At 43.9% G+C, this 17,573-nt stretch overlaps 1 protein-coding gene across 5 annotated transcripts in view; it reads left to right on the top strand.

Annotated features, from left to right (window-relative positions):
- The window catches only part of NDEL1 (nudE neurodevelopment protein 1 like 1), a 55,049-nt gene that overhangs the window by 15,340 nt on the left and 22,136 nt on the right, over positions 1-17,573 (top strand). For 2 of the 5 annotated variants that reach the window (XM_063798058.1, XM_016930576.3), the window contains exons 1-3: positions 7,280-7,484; positions 15,705-15,802; positions 17,156-17,309. In XM_063798058.1, coding sequence (XP_063654128.1) covers positions 15,717-15,802; positions 17,156-17,309 — 240 coding nt within the window. In that variant the 5' untranslated portion in view covers positions 7,280-7,484; positions 15,705-15,716. 5 annotated transcript variants of the gene reach the window in all.

Here is a 17,573-nt window from a genome sequence, read left to right as displayed (position 1 = left end):
TCGTGATCTGACCACCCTGGCCTCCCAAAGTGCTGGGATTATAGGTGTGAGCCCCCATGCCTGGCCCCAAGTGTATATTTTTAAGATTTTTGTTTTTTTGAGATGGAGTCTCACTCTTTCACCCAGGCCAGACTGCAGTGGCATGATCTCGGCTCACTGCAAGCTCCGCCTCCCGGGTTCACACCATTCTCCTGCCTCAGCCTCCCGAGTAGCTGGGACTACGGGCTCCCGCCACCACCCCCGGCTAATTTTTTGTATTTTTAGTAGAGACGGGGTTTCACCGTGTTAGCCAAGATGGTCTCGATCTCCTGACCTTGTGATCTGCCTGCCTTGGCCTCCCAAAGTGCTGGGATTACAGGCATGAGCCACCGCGCCCGGCCTATTTTTAAGATTTTAAAAACACATTATTATTAATATTATTTAATTACAAAAGCAAAGGATATTGCATTAGGGATTATAGACGCTATGGCCTGGGTTTAAGATTTAGGCTAGAGAAAAGGCATAGTTGCCTATGACCCAAATCTTAGTTCCTTTGTAACCTATATCATCTAAGTTCAGCCTTTCACACCAGCGAAAATCTCTGTCTATGGTGATTTTTTTCAGGATTTGGGGTATTTTCCAGAATGTTCTGTCAGTCTTGCCTTTGAAGTTATAGTCACCAGACCATTGGTTCATTCTTTCACTTTCGTTGAAGCATATTAAATGAGTGTTTGCTAAGTGCCTGTTGCTGGGGATATATTAAGACAATCAACACTGTCCCTACACTCAGTGAGTTTTGGTTTCTTGGGGCAGATTGGACATCTCTGTAACCAAAAGGCCATGTTTAATAAGTCTCTTGTGAACTGTGTAGGGCTCCATGTGAGCTCAGAGGAAGGAGTGCTCACTTTGGGACTTTGAGTATCAGGGAAGGCTTCCTGGAGGAGCTAGCATATGAGTGAGACTTCAAAAGGCAGAGGAGAAGGTGGGTTGGCCAAGCCTAGGGAGCAGCTGCAGTGTAAAGGGCAGGGGAAGTCAACAAGATAGGCCCATAGAGGAAGGGAATCATCTATTTGGGGGACCATGCTGGTGGGTCTGGCCAGACCTAGAGAGGTGATCCATAGGATATAGACCGTAGAAGTGGGCTGGAGTTGCTTTGGGAAGGCCTTGAGTATGAGACTACTTTGTTCCTTATCACAAAGGTAACAAGATGCCAAAACAAGTTTTGGAGCCAGGGATGCTCTGCATACAGTGGGATTTTAGAAAGATTATTCTTATGGTTATGTGTGGACTGCTGGGCTGAAACAAGAAGAAATTCGAGGGAGAGAAGTTTGGGGAGAGAGGGACAGACAAATAAGAAACTTTGGATTATGGGCGATGTGGGAAGAAAGTACTGAAATATGACTAGATTTACTTGAGTTTAGGAAGGGAAAGTCTTTGGGCTTTGGTGACCACATGCGTAGATGCAAGCTGGGGAGGGAAATGATTAGGGGGATTGGATGAGTGCCTTGTGCCTCACTGACTGGAATGATGGCACCATAGGCAGAAACATGAAAATTGTTTTGGAAATTTCTGTTGGGGCAAAGGAAAATCTGTTTGGGGTTTCGGCATGTAGAGCTGGAGGTGGTGGTGGGACATCTGGTGGACATATTTGCCAGACCATTAGCAACTGGCCAGTCAGTGGGTGTCCCTTGCCCAGCTAGATCTATACCCTTAGAGATTAGCAAAAAATGCTGGCCAAAGGAATAGAGAGAGATTAGGTTGAAGCTGATTTTGAGATGTCTTGCTCACCTGATTCAGTACAGTTAAGTATGCCCCATCTCGTCAGAATTTCCACAGTGGGCCTGTGTGCATTACATCACCTTCTGTGAGTGTGTGATGTGGCCGAAGTCCAGCATCTTTACTAGCTAGAGTTCGGGCTTGTACCCAGATCTCTCTTAGGGTAGCCGGTCAACCTCCACCCCTCCCAGTGGTGGAATCTGGCCTCTGTTTCCTGAATCTCAGAGTTTGTGACAGGAGATATGTTGGGATCCTCATGCATGCTCTCAGGGACTGTGACATTAACCTCTTTGGCTCAATCCAAGAAAGACCTTGTACTGGGACCCATGCCTCGGCAAACCCCTTCCTAATGATTTATAAAGGCAGAGGGTAGGGCAGCCCTCACTCACCTTTTTTACCACCACAAGGGCTGGTTTTATAACTTCTGTTCCCTTTTGGGGCTGATTTCCATCTTCCTTTCCACTTTATTTTTTCTGGATTTGGTATATTGGAAGCAGGGGCTGGGGCAAAGGTTGCTGATGGTTAATTGCCATGCCCAGCCCCTGGGCCCATCTCCCAGGGAGAAAGCTCAACCACAAGAGGGAAGGAATTACATCAGTTTGGGCCCTTCGGCACCTCTTAGAATCCTGCCATGCAAAGCCCATTCATTAAGATAAGGCCAATAGTCCAGTCCTGACAAACACCAGTTCTGGGTCCAGGCCGCGTGGGAGGGGTGGCAGCTTGGAAGATGATGCCAACATTTTCTGAGGGGCCTGGCCTGCCATTAGATGACTCAGTGCGTTTCCCAGCACCTCAGCCAGGAGGCAGGGAGAGAGCCGCAGCCCTTATTAATTTTTTTCCTCTTGGGATAGGACTGTTTTGTCCTGGCACCAGGTCCACAGGAAAGCCTTCATTCATCCCCTCCCTGTCTGTGATCTCATCAGCCAGAGCACAGCTTCAGCCAGGGAAGCAGAGCCCCAGAGCCTGAACAAGCTGTACCAGTTCATTGTCCCAGGCCACTGGCCTTGAAGTAAGACCTACTCGAGTTTAAGCCCTAGCTCCTCTGGGTCTCAGTTTACAATATGTACAATGGAAGCAATAATCACAGCCTCACAGGCTCATTGTGAGGACTGAGGGAGGGAAAGCATGTAAAGCACTTAGCACAGTGCTCTAGCCCAATACATGGTAGTAATTGCTAATACTCCCCCTTCTTGAGTAGCAATATAATAGTTGTTAATAGTGTGTTTTCTGGAGAGTTAGACAATTCGAACAGGGTGGGTTTGAGGCTTGAGGCCTCATCTTTCTAGTTGAGAGACTTTGGGAAACTTCATCTTGCTGAGTCTGTTTCCTCATTTAAAATATGGGAATAACACTACCTATCTCATGGGATTACTGTGAGGATGAAATTAAGCAGACCAAGTGTTCAGCACAATTGCCAGTGCATACAAGAGAACTTCGGAAAGTTCATAGAAAAATGGAATTAAAAGATAAAATTAAAAGATATAAACTTTATTTCTCAACGTAAGCTCCCTCAAGGTCAAGACACCTTTTTTTTTGTTTTGTTTTTTGAAACAGGCTTGCTCTGTCACCCAGTGGCATGATCTTGGCTCACTGCAACTTCCACCTCCCAGGTTCAAGCGGTTCTCAAGCTTCACCCACCTGAGTAGCTGGGATTACAGGCACATGCCATCACATTCAGCTAATTTTTCTATATTTTTAGTAGAGACGGGGTTTCACCATGTTGGCCAGGCTAGTCTTGAACTCCTGGCCTCAAGTGATCTGCCTGCCCCAGGTCTCCCAAAGTGCTGAGATTACAGGTGTGAGCCACTGTGCCCAACCAAGGTCAGGATACTTTCGTAACCATGATATCAGCCATTTATTTAGTACATCCCTAAAGAATTGAGGATCTGGGGATTTTAAGCATGTTAATGCAGTCTTTTTTACATTATTAACTGAAGAAAAATGGATGCCCTTTAAAGAGAGAGATATATATATATAATATATATATAATATATTATATAAAATATATATTATATATAATATATAGATATATAATATGTATTATATATCATATATATATAATATATTATATATATATATATTTTGAGACAGAGTCTCGCTCTGTTGCCCAGGCTGGAGTGCAGTGGCGTGATCTCGGCTCACTGCAAGCTCCGCCTCCTGGGTCCATGCCATTCTCCTGCCTCAGCCTCCCAAGTAGCTGGGACTACAGGCGCCCACCACCACACCCAGCTAATTTTTTGTATTTTTAGTAGAGACGGGTTTTCACCGTGTAAGCTAGGATGGTCTCGATCTCCTGACCTCGTGATCCGCCTGCCTCGGCCTCCCAAAGTGCTGGGATTACAGGCGTGAGCCACTGCGCCTGGCCTAAAGATTTTTTAAGATTAGGAAACAAAAAGTCTTCAGAGGGAGCCAAATTGGGACTGTAAGGTGATGTCTACTGATTTTCCACTGAAACTCTTGCAAAATTTCCCTTGTTTGATGAGAGAAATGAGCAGGAACTTTATCATGGTGGAAAGGTCTCTCTGATGAAGGTTTCCTGGGCATTTTTCCACTAAAGCTTTGGCTAATCTTCTCAAAACACTCTCATAATAAGCACATTATTATTCTTTAGCCCTCCAGAAAGTCAACAAGCAAAATGCCTAGAACAACCCACAAAATGGTTGCCATGATTTTTGCTCTTGACTGGTTCACTTTGCTTTGACTGGACTCCTTCCATCTCTTGGTAGCCACTGCTTTGTCTTCAGGATTGTACTGGTAAAGCCAAGTTTCATTCTTGGTTACAATTCTCCAAAAAAAAGAAAGCTTCAGGATCTTGATCCCACTTGTTTAAAATGTGTGAAATTTTGAAAGCTCTGTTCTTGTCAGCAACTGACCTGGGCACAATGGTTTTGCCACCCATTGGGTGGAAAGTTAGCTCAACTTTAATTTTTCAGTCAGGATTGTGTAGGCCAAATCTGTTGAGATATCTGTGGTGCTGGCTATTGTTTCTGCTGTTAATCATTGATCCTTTTCAATTAGCACATGAACAAGATTACTTTTTTTCCTCACAAATTGATGTGGAGGGTCTGCTGCCGTGGGCTTCATCCTCAACATCATCATGTTTCTTCCTAAAATGAATTATCCATTTGTAAACTGCTGACTTCTTTTGGGGCTTTGTCCTTTTACGCTTTTATAAAGCATCAATGATTCCACCATTTTTCCACCCAGGCTTCACCATAAATTTAGTATTTTTTATTGCTTCAATTTTGTAGAATATGTGTTCTGATAGGGACTCTCTTCAAACTGATTTCTTATCTTTCTTGGTGCTTCAAGCTAGATCCTGTTCAGACATGTTATAGCAAGTTAGAACAAATTTATTTTGGTGCAAACATTTATTTTCTTTTTTTAGAGACAGGTGTCTCACTGTGCTGCCCAGGCTGGTCTCGAACTTCTGGGCTCAAGTGATCTGTCTACCTCAGCTTCCCAAAGTGCTGGGATTACAGGTATGGGCCACCATGCTTGGCCCTGTGCAAAAAAAAATTGGAAATCCATGCATAGTTTTTTCATAATATGCATATTATTCATAATATTATTCATAATAGGCATATGTAATATGTTACCCTTCCCACAAACCCCATTAATCCCTTCTCTGATCTTTATTGATTTGGGTACCTCTTACAATCCATCTTGCATTGTTCCCGTTTATGTCCATCTCCCTCAAAAATATAAACTGGGCCTCCTAGGCTCACTTTGTTTTCACCTTGAGGCATGTCTTACACATTATTTTTGTGTTCACACCCACAAATCCAATCCTAAAAGCACTGAAATTGGAAAGGATTACATTGCGTGCCGCATGGAGGCTGGTGCCTGTAATCCCAGGACTTTGGGGGGGCTGAGGTGGGAAGATTGCCTGAAGTCAGGAGTTCTTTTTTGTTTTGTTTTGTTTGTTTTTAGACGGAGTCTCACTCTGTCGCCCAGGTTAGAGTGCAGTGGTGCTCACTGCAACCTCCGCCTCCCGGGTTCGAGCGATTCTCCTGCCTCAGCCTCCGGAGTAGCTAGGATTACAGGTGCCCACCACCATGCCTGGCTAATTTTTGTACTTTTAGTAGAGACAGGGTTTCACCATGTTGGCCAGGCTGGTCTCGAACTCCTGGCCTCAGGTGATTTGCCCGCCTCGGCTTCCCAAAGTGCTGCAGCGCCTGGCCGAAGTCAGGAGTTCTTGACCAGCCTGGGCAACACAGTAGACCCCGTCTCTTAAAAAGAAAAGAAAGGATTACCTTGTACATTATACAGCAAAAGTTCTTAAAATTGTTTTTAAAATGAATCTCTTCCTTTAAGTTTCCACTCCCTATGTAAGTTGCCTATCCCTCTTTCCCTCCTTTTTGAGCTAGTATCGCCTCCAGCCTGCTTCCAAGTCCGCTAGGGAGTACACACGCGCGCGCACACACATACACGTGTGTGTTTACATACTAAAAACATATAAACATTAATAATGCAAGATGGGGCCGGGCGCTGTGTCTCACGCCTGTAATCCCAGCACTTTGGGAGGCCGAGGCGGGCGGATCACGAGGTCAGGAGTTCGAGATCAGCCTGGCCAACATGGTGAAACCCCGTCTCTACTAAAAATACAAAAATTAGTCGGGCGTGGTGGCAGGCGCCTGTAATCCCAGCTACTAGGGAGGCTGAGGCAGGAGAATCGCTTAAACCTGGGAGGCGGAGGTTGCAGTGAGCCGAGATCGCGCCACTGCACTCCAGCCTGGGCAACAAGAGCGAAACTCCGTCTCAAAAACAAACAAACAAAAACCAAGATGGATTGTAAGAGGTATACATATATACATAGGACTCCATTTCTTGGGGGACCTGGAGGGGAGAAAGTCACACCCATACACACACGTACACGCATGTATACAAAAATGAATATATGCTCAGATATATACAATATATAAATGGGCAAATATAAAATCCCCTTTGTGCCAACGAATCCATTCATTCATTCATCAAATATTTGAGCGTCCACTTTGCCTAGAACCAAGTTATCCGTTGGGATGAGCAAGGCATAAGAGGTTCTAGCTCTCATAGAACTTAGAATTCTACTGGAGGAAGATGAGAACAAATACAAAATGTAAACAGTGGAAGTTCTGTAAAAACAACAGAGCTTTGTGAGAGTGATGCTTAGAATGCTCCTGGTGTTCCATTGGGTGTTCGGGCAGGGGGAATGGACTCGGAGGGGAACTATGAGCCGAGATTCATTTTATAAACGGGAACACAGACACATGGACACTTGAAGGGCCTTGGTGGCCAGAAAACTGAAGGCAGGTTCCCATCCGTCTTAGCACCACTCTCCCGGATAGCAGTTTCAGGGAACTGCACAAGCCAAAACCAGCCAGTCGCAGAGTCCAGAAGCGCCTGCGCAAGAGGACGCCTGCGCAAGAGGACGCCGTCAGCTTGGCGTGAGCGCGCCGGGCTCTGGCCCGCCCCCTGTGACACCAGTCCCGCCCCGCCCCGCCCCGCCCCGCATACCCGTGCGCTGCCGCGCATGCTCCGAGCCCCGCCCCCGTGCGTCACAGAATGGCCTCGGACACCCAGGCAGTCCCTGACGTGTCGGGGAGGAGCCGGGCGCGGAGGTACGCGGAGTGGAGCTCGGGGCTGCGTAGGGGAGCTGAGCCGAGCGGCTGGGCGGGCCTGGCCGGGCCGGCGGAGCGGAGACGTCGGTTGAGCGGCGGCGAACATGCGCTTTTGACACATTGGAGGTGAGCCTGCAGCGCGGGGCCGCTCCCTAAGGGGCTGCGCTGGGCCGGCGGCGCCGAGGCCTGCCCTTGGGGAGCCTTTCCGGCCCGGGGCCGTGTCTGAGGCTCCGCCGGGGCGGGCCGGGCCGGGTTCTGGGGCGGCCAGCCTGGGGGCAACTGTTCCAACCGCTCTAACTGTCCCCTCCCTTCCCTGGTCCGATGTGTGGCCCCCCAGGGGCGCCTGCAAGGGAACGATTCCGGTGGCCTCCGGAGGATGTGCCCCGTTCCGGGTAGGGTGAGGGCTGGCGGTGACGGAGGCCGGGACGTGGCACCGTGGGCTGGGGCGCTGGCGGCGCAAGGAGTGGCCCAGTCGGAGGTGGCAGCGGCGCGCCCAGCCCGCCTCCTCCTACCCCCTCTCCGAAATTCCTTCATTTGCGAGGGTGGCTTGGAGCGGGGTTGCATTTTGATCTCTCAGTGCCTCTCTCCCATGGGGGGCGAGAGCGCGAGCAGCCCACGTTGGGCTCGGATTGGCATTCTCCTGACTCCCGCCCGGAACTGCTAATCATCCTCCCCCTGGAGTTCGGCAAAGTGTCACCAACGGGCTCGGGTTACTTGTGCTCGACTCTTTTCTTGCTGTAAGCCATGAGATGACCCTTTAAGTTTTGCAAAGGAGGTGAGAGTTCTGTCACCACTGATTATTACATTCTATTTACGTGGCACCCTTACACGTTTCAGACCACTCTTCTTCCTATCTTTTTCGAACCGCATCACCTTGTGGTTGCAACTGATTATGTTATCGCCATTTCGATGGAGAAATGGAGCTGGGATGGGGGTAACTGATTTATACTTAGGTTCAACCAACTGGTGAGTGGTTTAGCTTGGATCATAATTTACATTTCTAGGCTCGGAGTTCTGGTTTCTTTTCGTGGGATTTTTATACCCTTCTCAGCTACAAAACAAGGCAGAAAATGTGACTTGCCAAAAATATGCCAGAAGCTGGTAGATTACTTACTCAATTATTTTTGAGCAAACTCACCTAGGATGAAAACTGCTGCTCAGTCGTGAGAAAAATCTTCCTGTGAAGCTTGTTCAGGAGTTGCTGGTTAATGGCTTTGCTAAATCGTGAAGTTGATGGGCACAGTGCAGCGTTAAGTCATGGGCGGAAGAGAAGTAAAGGGAAACCAAGTGAAGTATTTCTTCTGAATCATTATTAAAATTATTGTTATTTAAAATTAGAGTGCGTGGGAAACAAAACCTTTGGCCAGCCCTGGTTAGAGGTTGACTTGATCCAGACAGAAGTTGCTAAATCTTCTGAAGCTGTAGTTCTTTTGATTTTTTTAAATTAAATACATTGAAGTTGGATAAGGAGCTTAAAATAAGTAGGAACCTTACTAAAACTTAGATCTTGCTTTCATGACATCTGCAAAACAACTTATTTTTGTTTTCATTTTAAACCATGCTGAGATAAATTTGGTTACTAAAGCTTAAAATTACTTCTGACGTAAGTTTCTGAGCACTCCATAAAGTAAAAAAGAAGTCTGATAGAATCAAACAGAGACCGTGTTTATGATCAACTTTGAATAGTTAAAAATTCTGTAAATGTCACCTTTGAGAGTAGTAGAATTTCAGTAAAAAGGCATATATTGCCAACAGTGAGTTCTGAAAGAACTCTTCTAACGTCAGTCCATTTTAGAACTGTTAACCAGAAACAATATCATTGAAAATAGATTTTCTTACCATTGTACAAAGAATAATTTCCTTGTAAATAAAAGACATTTTGGACAGCTGTTTTAAACTCAAATGAGTTGATTGTTGCTAGATTTCTGAAGGTCATACACAGTATGATAATGCTTTACGTAAAAATTGTCATGCTTTTGAGACTGTGTCCATATTGAGATCTGGTATTAAAGAAAGATGGGGTGGGGGCGGGCAGAGAATAATAATTTTTTTTTTCTTTGATGGAGTCTCCCTCTGTTGCCCAGGCTGGAGTGTAGTGGCACGATCTCGGCTCACTGCAACCTCCACCTCCTGGATTCAAGCGATTCTCCTGCCTCAGCCTCCTGAGTAGCTGGGATTACAGGTGCACGCCACGATGCCCTGCTAATTTTTGTATATTTAGTAGAGACAGGGTTTCACCATGTTGGTCAGGCTGGTCTCGAACTCCTCACCTCGTGATCCGCCTGCCTCAGCCTCACAAAGTGCTGGGATTACAGGCGTGAGCCACCGTGCCCTGCCAATAATACATAATTATCTATCTTCATTCTAGCTTCAGAAAATTGTGGATGTACCATTAGAGCATTGTTTTAGCAGTATGTTTTCTATATTAGCTAACTTTCTATAGCCTGAATATCTCCAGTTACATAGTTTGAAATAAGTGAACACATCCTCCCAGTGTAACTTGAAGCAAACTGAACAGACTGTATAACAGCCCCTGAAACTGTCGTTTGAGTATCTGCACTGGTAGCAAATTTTATTATTTGTAAATAATCTGATTTTTATTTTTATTTTTTTGGAGGCAGGGTCTCATTTTGTCACCCAGGCTGGAGTGCAGTGGAGTGATTACAGCTTACTGCAGCCTCAACTTCCTGGACTCAAGTGATCCTCCCACCAGAGTCTCACGAGTAGCTGGGACCACAGGTGCATGCCACCACACCCAGCTCATTTTTGTATTTTTGTTAGAGATGGGGTTTCAGCATGTTGTCCAGGCTGGCCTTGAAGTTCCAGGCTCAACTGACATTCCCACCTCAGCCTCCCAAGTGCTGGGATTAATATGCGCGAGCCACTGTGCCTGGCCAGAATCTGATTTTTAAAAAGAGTAAATCTGATGGGTAAAAGTAGGGCAATAGAGCTGGATAATATCAGTTAGGAAGCAATAAAGATGAGGTGTGACCACAAAGTAAGAAGTTTTTGCTTTGTTATTTTTTTTTTTTTTTTTTTGAAACGGAGTCTCTCTCTGTCACCCAGGCTGGAGTGGAGTGCGGTGGCGCGCTCTCGGCTCACTGCAAGTTCCGCCTCCCGGGTTCACGCCATTCTCCTGCCTCAGCCTCCCGAGTAGCTGGGACTGCAGGCGCCCACCACCACGCCCAGCTAGTTTTTTGTGTTTTTAGTAGAGACGGGGTTTCACCATGTTAGCAGGGTAGTCTCAATCTCCTGACCTCGTGATCCGCCCGCCTTGGCCTCCCAAAGTGCTGGGATTACAGGTGTGAGCCACTGTGCCCGGCCTCTTTTTTTTTTCTTTTATTTGAGATGGAATCTCACCCTGTTGCCCAGGTTGGAGTGCAGTGGCCAATCTCGGCTCACTGCAACCTCCTCCTCCCGGGTTTGAGCGATTCTCCTGCCTCAGCCTCCTGAGTAGCTGGGATTACAGGTGCCGGCCACCATACCCAGCTAATTTTTTTTTTTTTTTTCATATTTTCAGTATAGACGAGGTTTCACCATGTTGGCCAGGCTGGTCTTGAACTCCTAACCTCAAGTGATCTGCCTGCCTCAGCCTCCCAAAGTGCTAGGATTATAGGCATGAGCCACCACGCCTGGCCTGCTTTGTTCGCCTGCTTTGTTCTTAATGTGGCTCATAAAGGCTATTCCAAAAAAGAAGTTTTGGAAATGTTTTTCAGCAATGGTGATATCACTGGAATATGCATATATTCCTGAAATGATCAGTTTTAAAGAATCATTTGCATGTTTTAAATTTTGAAGCCTGTTTGCTTTGTGGTCATACTTGAAAGGTCTGCTATCGAACTACCAATTTTTAATAGCTTGATGAACATTTATGTTTTTACTATGTGCCAGGTTCTGTCCTAAGTACTTTACAAATATTAGCTCACTTCATAAACTCATTTTAATGATTATCCCCATTTTACAGGTGAGGAAATGGGGCACTGAGTCATTAAGTCACTTGCCCAAGGTCACCCGAGTAGTGAGTAGATGCATCAGTAGTGAGTCTGAACTTCCAGGTCTGACTTCAGACTTGGGCAGTTTGGCTTCCCGGTCTGGGCTCTTAACCACTATGCTATGCTGCTCCTATGACTTATTCTTGGTTAAATGTTTTAAATTGTTTTGATCTGGAAGAGATGATGGTCCTTTTAGTAAATGATATCCAACATAGGTTATAATACTGTTAGAGGGGCCAATAAGCGGGTTATGAAAATAGCCTATTGATTAGAAAAGTTGTGGTCAACATTCAATTCACATGAGATTCAGCAAGAAAATAAAGAATGTGACCAGGCGCGGTGGCTCACGCCTGTAATCCCAGCACTTTGGGACGCCGAGGAGGGCAGATCACGAGGTCAGGAGTTCGAGACAGCCTGGCCAACATGGTGAAACCGCGTCCTACTAAAAATACAAAAATTAGCCAGGTATGGTGGTGGGTGCCTGTAATCCCAGCTACTTAGGAGGCCGAGGCAAGAGAATTGCTTGAACCTGGGAGTCAGAGGTTGCAGTGAACTAGGATTGTGCCACTGCACTCCAGCCTGGGCAACAGAGTGAGACTCCATCTCAAAAAAAAAAAAAAAAATAAAGAATGTGTGTGAAGTAAAATAATTTTGCTAGAATTACTTGACACTGAATGTAAGTAGTTGGACAAAGAGGATGCAAGGGCTAGAACTAGATTCTCAAAAAGTTTCATGCAAAAGGCTATTTAAAAACCTGAGTTATCAGGGGACACTCATGGAAAAGTTGGTGTTGTATTAAGAATATGTCCCTGTTCAAGAACCAAAAGTCAGAGACAAATGGATACTCGCAGTACATCCAGAGGGGTAAACAATGCTATTCCTCAGGGATTACTACTTAACTAGGTGCTCTTCAAAGCATTAACTGCTAGTATGTCCTCTGATACTATATAAATGGGTCAAAACCAACAAAAAATACCCCCACGTGGAAATGTTTTGAAGTGGACTCCTGAATAACATTTACAGATTCAAAACAATCCTAACTCTTTTCGTAGAAGAATTGGCCCCACATTCAAATACCTTCAAATAAATGTTAGATGCCAAGGAAGGTATCTAACAGTCATTAGGAACTTCCATAATGATACCGGTTCATGGGCCACACTACTAGCAATATCATCAAATGCTGCACAGTAACAGAAAGAGTACTGAAAAAAGAAAAATGATCCGACCAGTGAATAAAATGTTCAGTACAGAAGCAGCACTAGGCACTCAGCCCCAGAAAGGCAGATAGGTAATCTAGGGGCAATACAAAGCATGACAAAATATTTAAGGGACTGAGATGGCTGCCAAATCATTATAGGCTAAAAAGGCAAGAAATAATCACTTTGGGAAGACCAAGGCTGAGAGGTATTATCATCAAAGGCTACAAAACCAGAGGGGACATAAAAAAGGAGAATACAATTTTGTTCGCCAAATCCTGGAACCTTCCAAGAGAGCAGCACATGGGACTCAAGGCAAAGCTAAGACCAAAAACAGGAAGTTCATCGATGGCTATAAAGTTATGGAACTTATCCCAGTTGCTTCAAATAAGATAAAATCAATACATTACAAGTTTTAGACTTGAAATCATTAACTTACAAAATGCTTTATATAGGGATCAGGACTTTCTTCTATTGCTTTTTTTATTTTCCTGAGCTTTTAAATTTCTCTTTTTCTTAGTGACAGTAGAGTAACATGTCTTCACCACAACCTCAAATATATCTAGCTTCTCACTTGTGCTCTATGCTATCTGTTCTATGGGATTCCTTATTTTTCTTGGTGTCATCTGTCTGAAGCATTCTATGGGCCTGATGGACTAGGCTTCATCCTGGGACTTTTCATTGCAGCCCTAGGTTGGAGCCCCTATTTCCTGCATCCCATGCTGTCCAGGTCATGGTTTTCTCCCTTCTTTTGTACTTGTCTCAGGAAGTGTGTAGGAGGTAGCCCTCCTGACTTTTTTTTTAAAGTCTTTGTCTAGTACCTTCTGAGTTCTTGTATAAGAAAAAATCTCATTTCCTGAACTGTCTGTTTCCTCTCAGTTCACTAGGTCCTAAAATTTTCTTATTCATGCTACTGGGTTTTCTTACTTGTCAGATGGCTCTTGGTTGTCCATTTATATTTCAGGGCTGGATAATGATGATTTGAGGTAGCTAGTGTGCAGTGGTTATCTCTAAGGTTCTTCCCAATAAATCCCATCAACTCCCTATTCTTTGATGTGGAGCCTGTACTGAGCCTATGTCAGTGACTGAATGTGGCTGCCCATGTATCAGATTAATAATTTTGTCTAACTGATAATGATAGGTTTTCTAATATTGATTTAATATATGGTGGTACATTGTAAGGTGGAAGTAAACTACCCGCACATCTTTTTGCTTACTCCATTCCTGAAGTAGGAATTCAGATGTTAATAAAGTGGTACTTTGAAAGTCAAGAGGGAATATTGAAAGGATGATTATAAATCAGTTCACATATTTATTTATTTATTTTAGAGACAGGGTCTTGCTGTGTTGCCCAGGCTGGAGTGCAGTGGCACAATCATGGCTCACTGCAGCCTCAAAATCATGGCTTACTGCAGCCTCACTGCTTCTGGGCTCAAGCAGTCCTCCTGCCTCAGCCTCCCCATGTGTTGGGATTACAGGCATGAGCCACCGTGTCCAGCCTCAATTCAAATATTTATTGAACTTCCACTGTGTTCTATGTTTGATGATGTGGAGAGATTTAACCATTCATTCCTTCAAAAAGATTTTTTTTTTTTTTTTGCTAAACCTTCCTGAGTGGCTTGTGCTAGATAAACTCCAAGTTCTCTGCATCTCCAGGTTTTTATTAATTAATTAATTAATTTATTTATTTTTAGATTTTTAGACGGAGTCTCGCTCTGTCCCCCAGGCTGGAGTGCAGTGGCGCAATCTTGGCTCACTGCAAGCTCCGCCTCCCGGGTTCACACCATTCTCCTGCCTCAGCCTCCCGAGTAGGTGGGACTACAGGCGCCTGCCACCACGCCCGGCTAATTTTTTGTATTTTTAGTGGAGACGGGGTTTCACCATGTTAGCCAGGATGGTCTCGATCTCCTGACCTCGTGATCCGCCCACCTTGGCCTCCCAAAGTGCTGGGATTACAGGCATGAGCCACCACACCTAGCCTATTAATTTACTTTTAAAGCTGGTCTTGAGTTCTTGCTGCCTAGTATGGAATAGGTTGAATCAATTATGGTTTAATTCAGTAAATATCATTGAGTATCCACTATTGTGCAGGCATTGGGCTGAGACGGAAATAAGTAAGCCAGCCTGACAGGCAACACAAAGGTGTAAGCAAATGCATTGCCCTGTGGTAATAATATCAGTGAAAGCATGTGTGGGGTACAGAGGTAGCAAAGAATGCAAGAGATTTTAATGCTGTCCAGTTGAGGACAAGAAAACCTCTCGGAAAAGATGACAATTAGGTTTTAAGGATAAATAGTAGTTTTCCTATTTAGGGGAGCCACTCCAGGTAGAGAAAACCTGGAGTAGTTTTCCATGCCTGAAAGAGCCTGGTGTGTTAAGACAGTTTCGAACAGTACTGCCAGAATATAGAGTGGGATGCCTGGGGAGGGGGTGCTAGGAAGCAGTAGGCATGCCTCTAGAGTGGGCCTGACGGTCAGTTGGGAGTTGTAGGTAGCCAGTTCAAATGTTAGTTAATTAAATCGCTTTTTTTCTCCTCTCTGAATGCCTTGGGAGAGAAGAACCAGGATGAGAGAGAGATCATTGAAGTTGGAGATTAGTGGACTTTTGGAAGGAAGCTTTGGACTTAAAAGATGATTAACAGGAGGTTTTTAGAGATTTGATAATAGTAAATTATTGGGAATGTGGTGCCTGATTTTCTAGTAGGGTCACCTGGCATAAAATGTTCCAAGCAGATGTTTTGAAGCAGTTGTATACCTGGGAAGGGCAGCATGCATGCGGTAGCAGCATCTCTGACAATAAGCTTGTTTCTGTCTCCCGATTCGCAGAAGACCACGTGGCCTTAAACCAACTGCTGCAACTCTGTGTGCAGGATGATTCTGTGGGCCCAAGTCACCCAGCACCTATGCTGCAACCAAAAGTGCCTCCTGTCGCTTTGTATCAAAGGACCTTTGTCATGATCTCAATCACAGTATTGGTGGTCCCTGAGAGTGGAGCAGTGGAGTGATTGACGTGCCTGAGTTTGAAGAGAGTTAACCACTGGAATCTCTCATGTTTTATTCCCTCCAAAATGCTGCAGTTCAGTGTTGTCCCAGATTTTATGCTTGTGCTTAGATTTCTCTGTTCTCTAATTTGTTAAGTTTGTCTTTAATATTTCACAGGCTTTCTTGATCATGGATGGTGAAGATATACCAGATTTTTCAAGTTTAAAGGAGGAAACTGCTTATTGGAAGGAACTTTCCTTGAAGTATAAGCAAAGGTAATGTTGGAAAGCACACTAAAAGTAGGGGAGGGCATTTGGAATACACTGTGTCTTGTTTGTGCATTTTTCTTTTTAACATAAAGCTAAATTTAGAATTGCAGATTTAGGATTCTAGGATTGAGATTCTACAAACAGTCACCACATGGGTTGTATTTAAATAGTGTAAACATGCCATAAGTCTTTATATTGTTCAAATTATTAAAATAGTAGGAAAACTGTCATTTATGATTTCTTCTGATTGTTACCTCTTCTATGCTTTTTAGTAGGCGGGGCCATCTTTGGCCTGTTTTGCATGCACTGATTCTGCCTCATCATTTTGGTCATTTGGAGATTCTGATAAGCTGTCTGGGGCTCCATAGAACAGACTTTACGTTCTCCTCAGGCAAGCATGATCAGTGTCTGGAGCCAGCAAAGCTTTGAGGGAGGGGGAGAAGCTTCAGGGGTATGGAACATTTTATAAAATTTCAGTTATTTGGTTGGGAGAACTTTCAGGCAACAACCTTTTAAGCAACAAAACTTGTCTCAAATTTCTTTTTTAAAAATGGGATCTTGCTAAATAAAATATTGATACATTTTCCTATTTTGGTTAACAGAGTTTACTAAGTCTTACCAAACCTTTTACTGCCCTTTCATTATTATCACCGAAGTCAGTTATTCTATTGTGCCAGTGGATATGAAAGGTGTGTATCTATGGCAGGGTTCTTAATCTTTTTCTGTGTCATAGATGTCTTAATGGGCTGGGGTAGCCTGTGGACTCCTCAGCATAATATTTTTAAATGCATAGAATAATAGAATTACAAAGAAAGTCAATTATATTGAAAAAAGTTATCTAAATATTAAACTAATTTATGGCATAGTAACATGTACTTCTCTATTAATGCATTAAATAAAAAAAGATACAGAAGTGAATGTAATAACTACCTAATTTTGAAATAGTCATGAGAATAAATATATTTAGAGATACATGCAACGATTGTATTGTGATGTGAAAATATCTGTGATTTCTGTTGAATATGGTAGAAGGAAATGCCAAATTTGTTACTTTAATGAAAGTAAAAATGCATTTTTCTCGCATCTGAGTTCTGTGGTGGAAGAAGCTAATGGTATTGAGCCACGTAGCCTTACTTTTCATAAATATTGTAATCACTGACTTGTGGCTCCTTTTTGGGCTTGTCGTTTTCATTGAACCCTGAATATATACAGTAAGAGATGCAAAACAGATTGTCTTTAGTATATTTTATGAGAGCATTAGCATTCAAGCAAAAATTATCGAATTGCTCTGTAATCACCTCCAAGACAATCCTTGTGGTTCTTAGTGTAACTCGTCTTTCCCACTTTGTTTCTGATTAGCTTCCAGGAAGCTCGGGATGAGCTAGTTGAATTCCAGGAAGGAAGCAGAGAATTAGAAGCAGAGTTGGAGGCACAATTAGTACAGGCTGAACAAAGAAATAGAGACTTGCAGGCTGATAACCAAAGACTGAAATATGAAGTGGAGGCATTAAAGGTAATTGCAGCAGTAGACGCTGGGGTCTAATGTGTTGAGTTTTATTAAAATGAGAAATATGTTTTTCAGGTGCTTAAGAGCAGCAGGCGACAAAAAATAGTTTGAAAAAAACGCTTAAAGTGAATTTTTGAATAAAATGTTTTCTTTCATGGAACCAGGGGAAAAGGTGGTTTAGAGTTTAGGAGTTCACTTAGAAACTTTGTAGTTGTCACTTGTCTAGCTATAATATTCCTAGCTATATTATATTATAGTTCCTATAATTTT

This window comes from Pan troglodytes, chromosome 19 (genome assembly GCF_028858775.2).
Source record: "Pan troglodytes isolate AG18354 chromosome 19, NHGRI_mPanTro3-v2.0_pri, whole genome shotgun sequence".
Classification (NCBI taxonomy): Eukaryota; Metazoa; Chordata; class Mammalia; order Primates; family Hominidae; genus Pan; species Pan troglodytes.
Note: the sequence above shows the minus strand (reverse complement) of the source record. Positions and strands in the feature narration are given on the sequence as shown.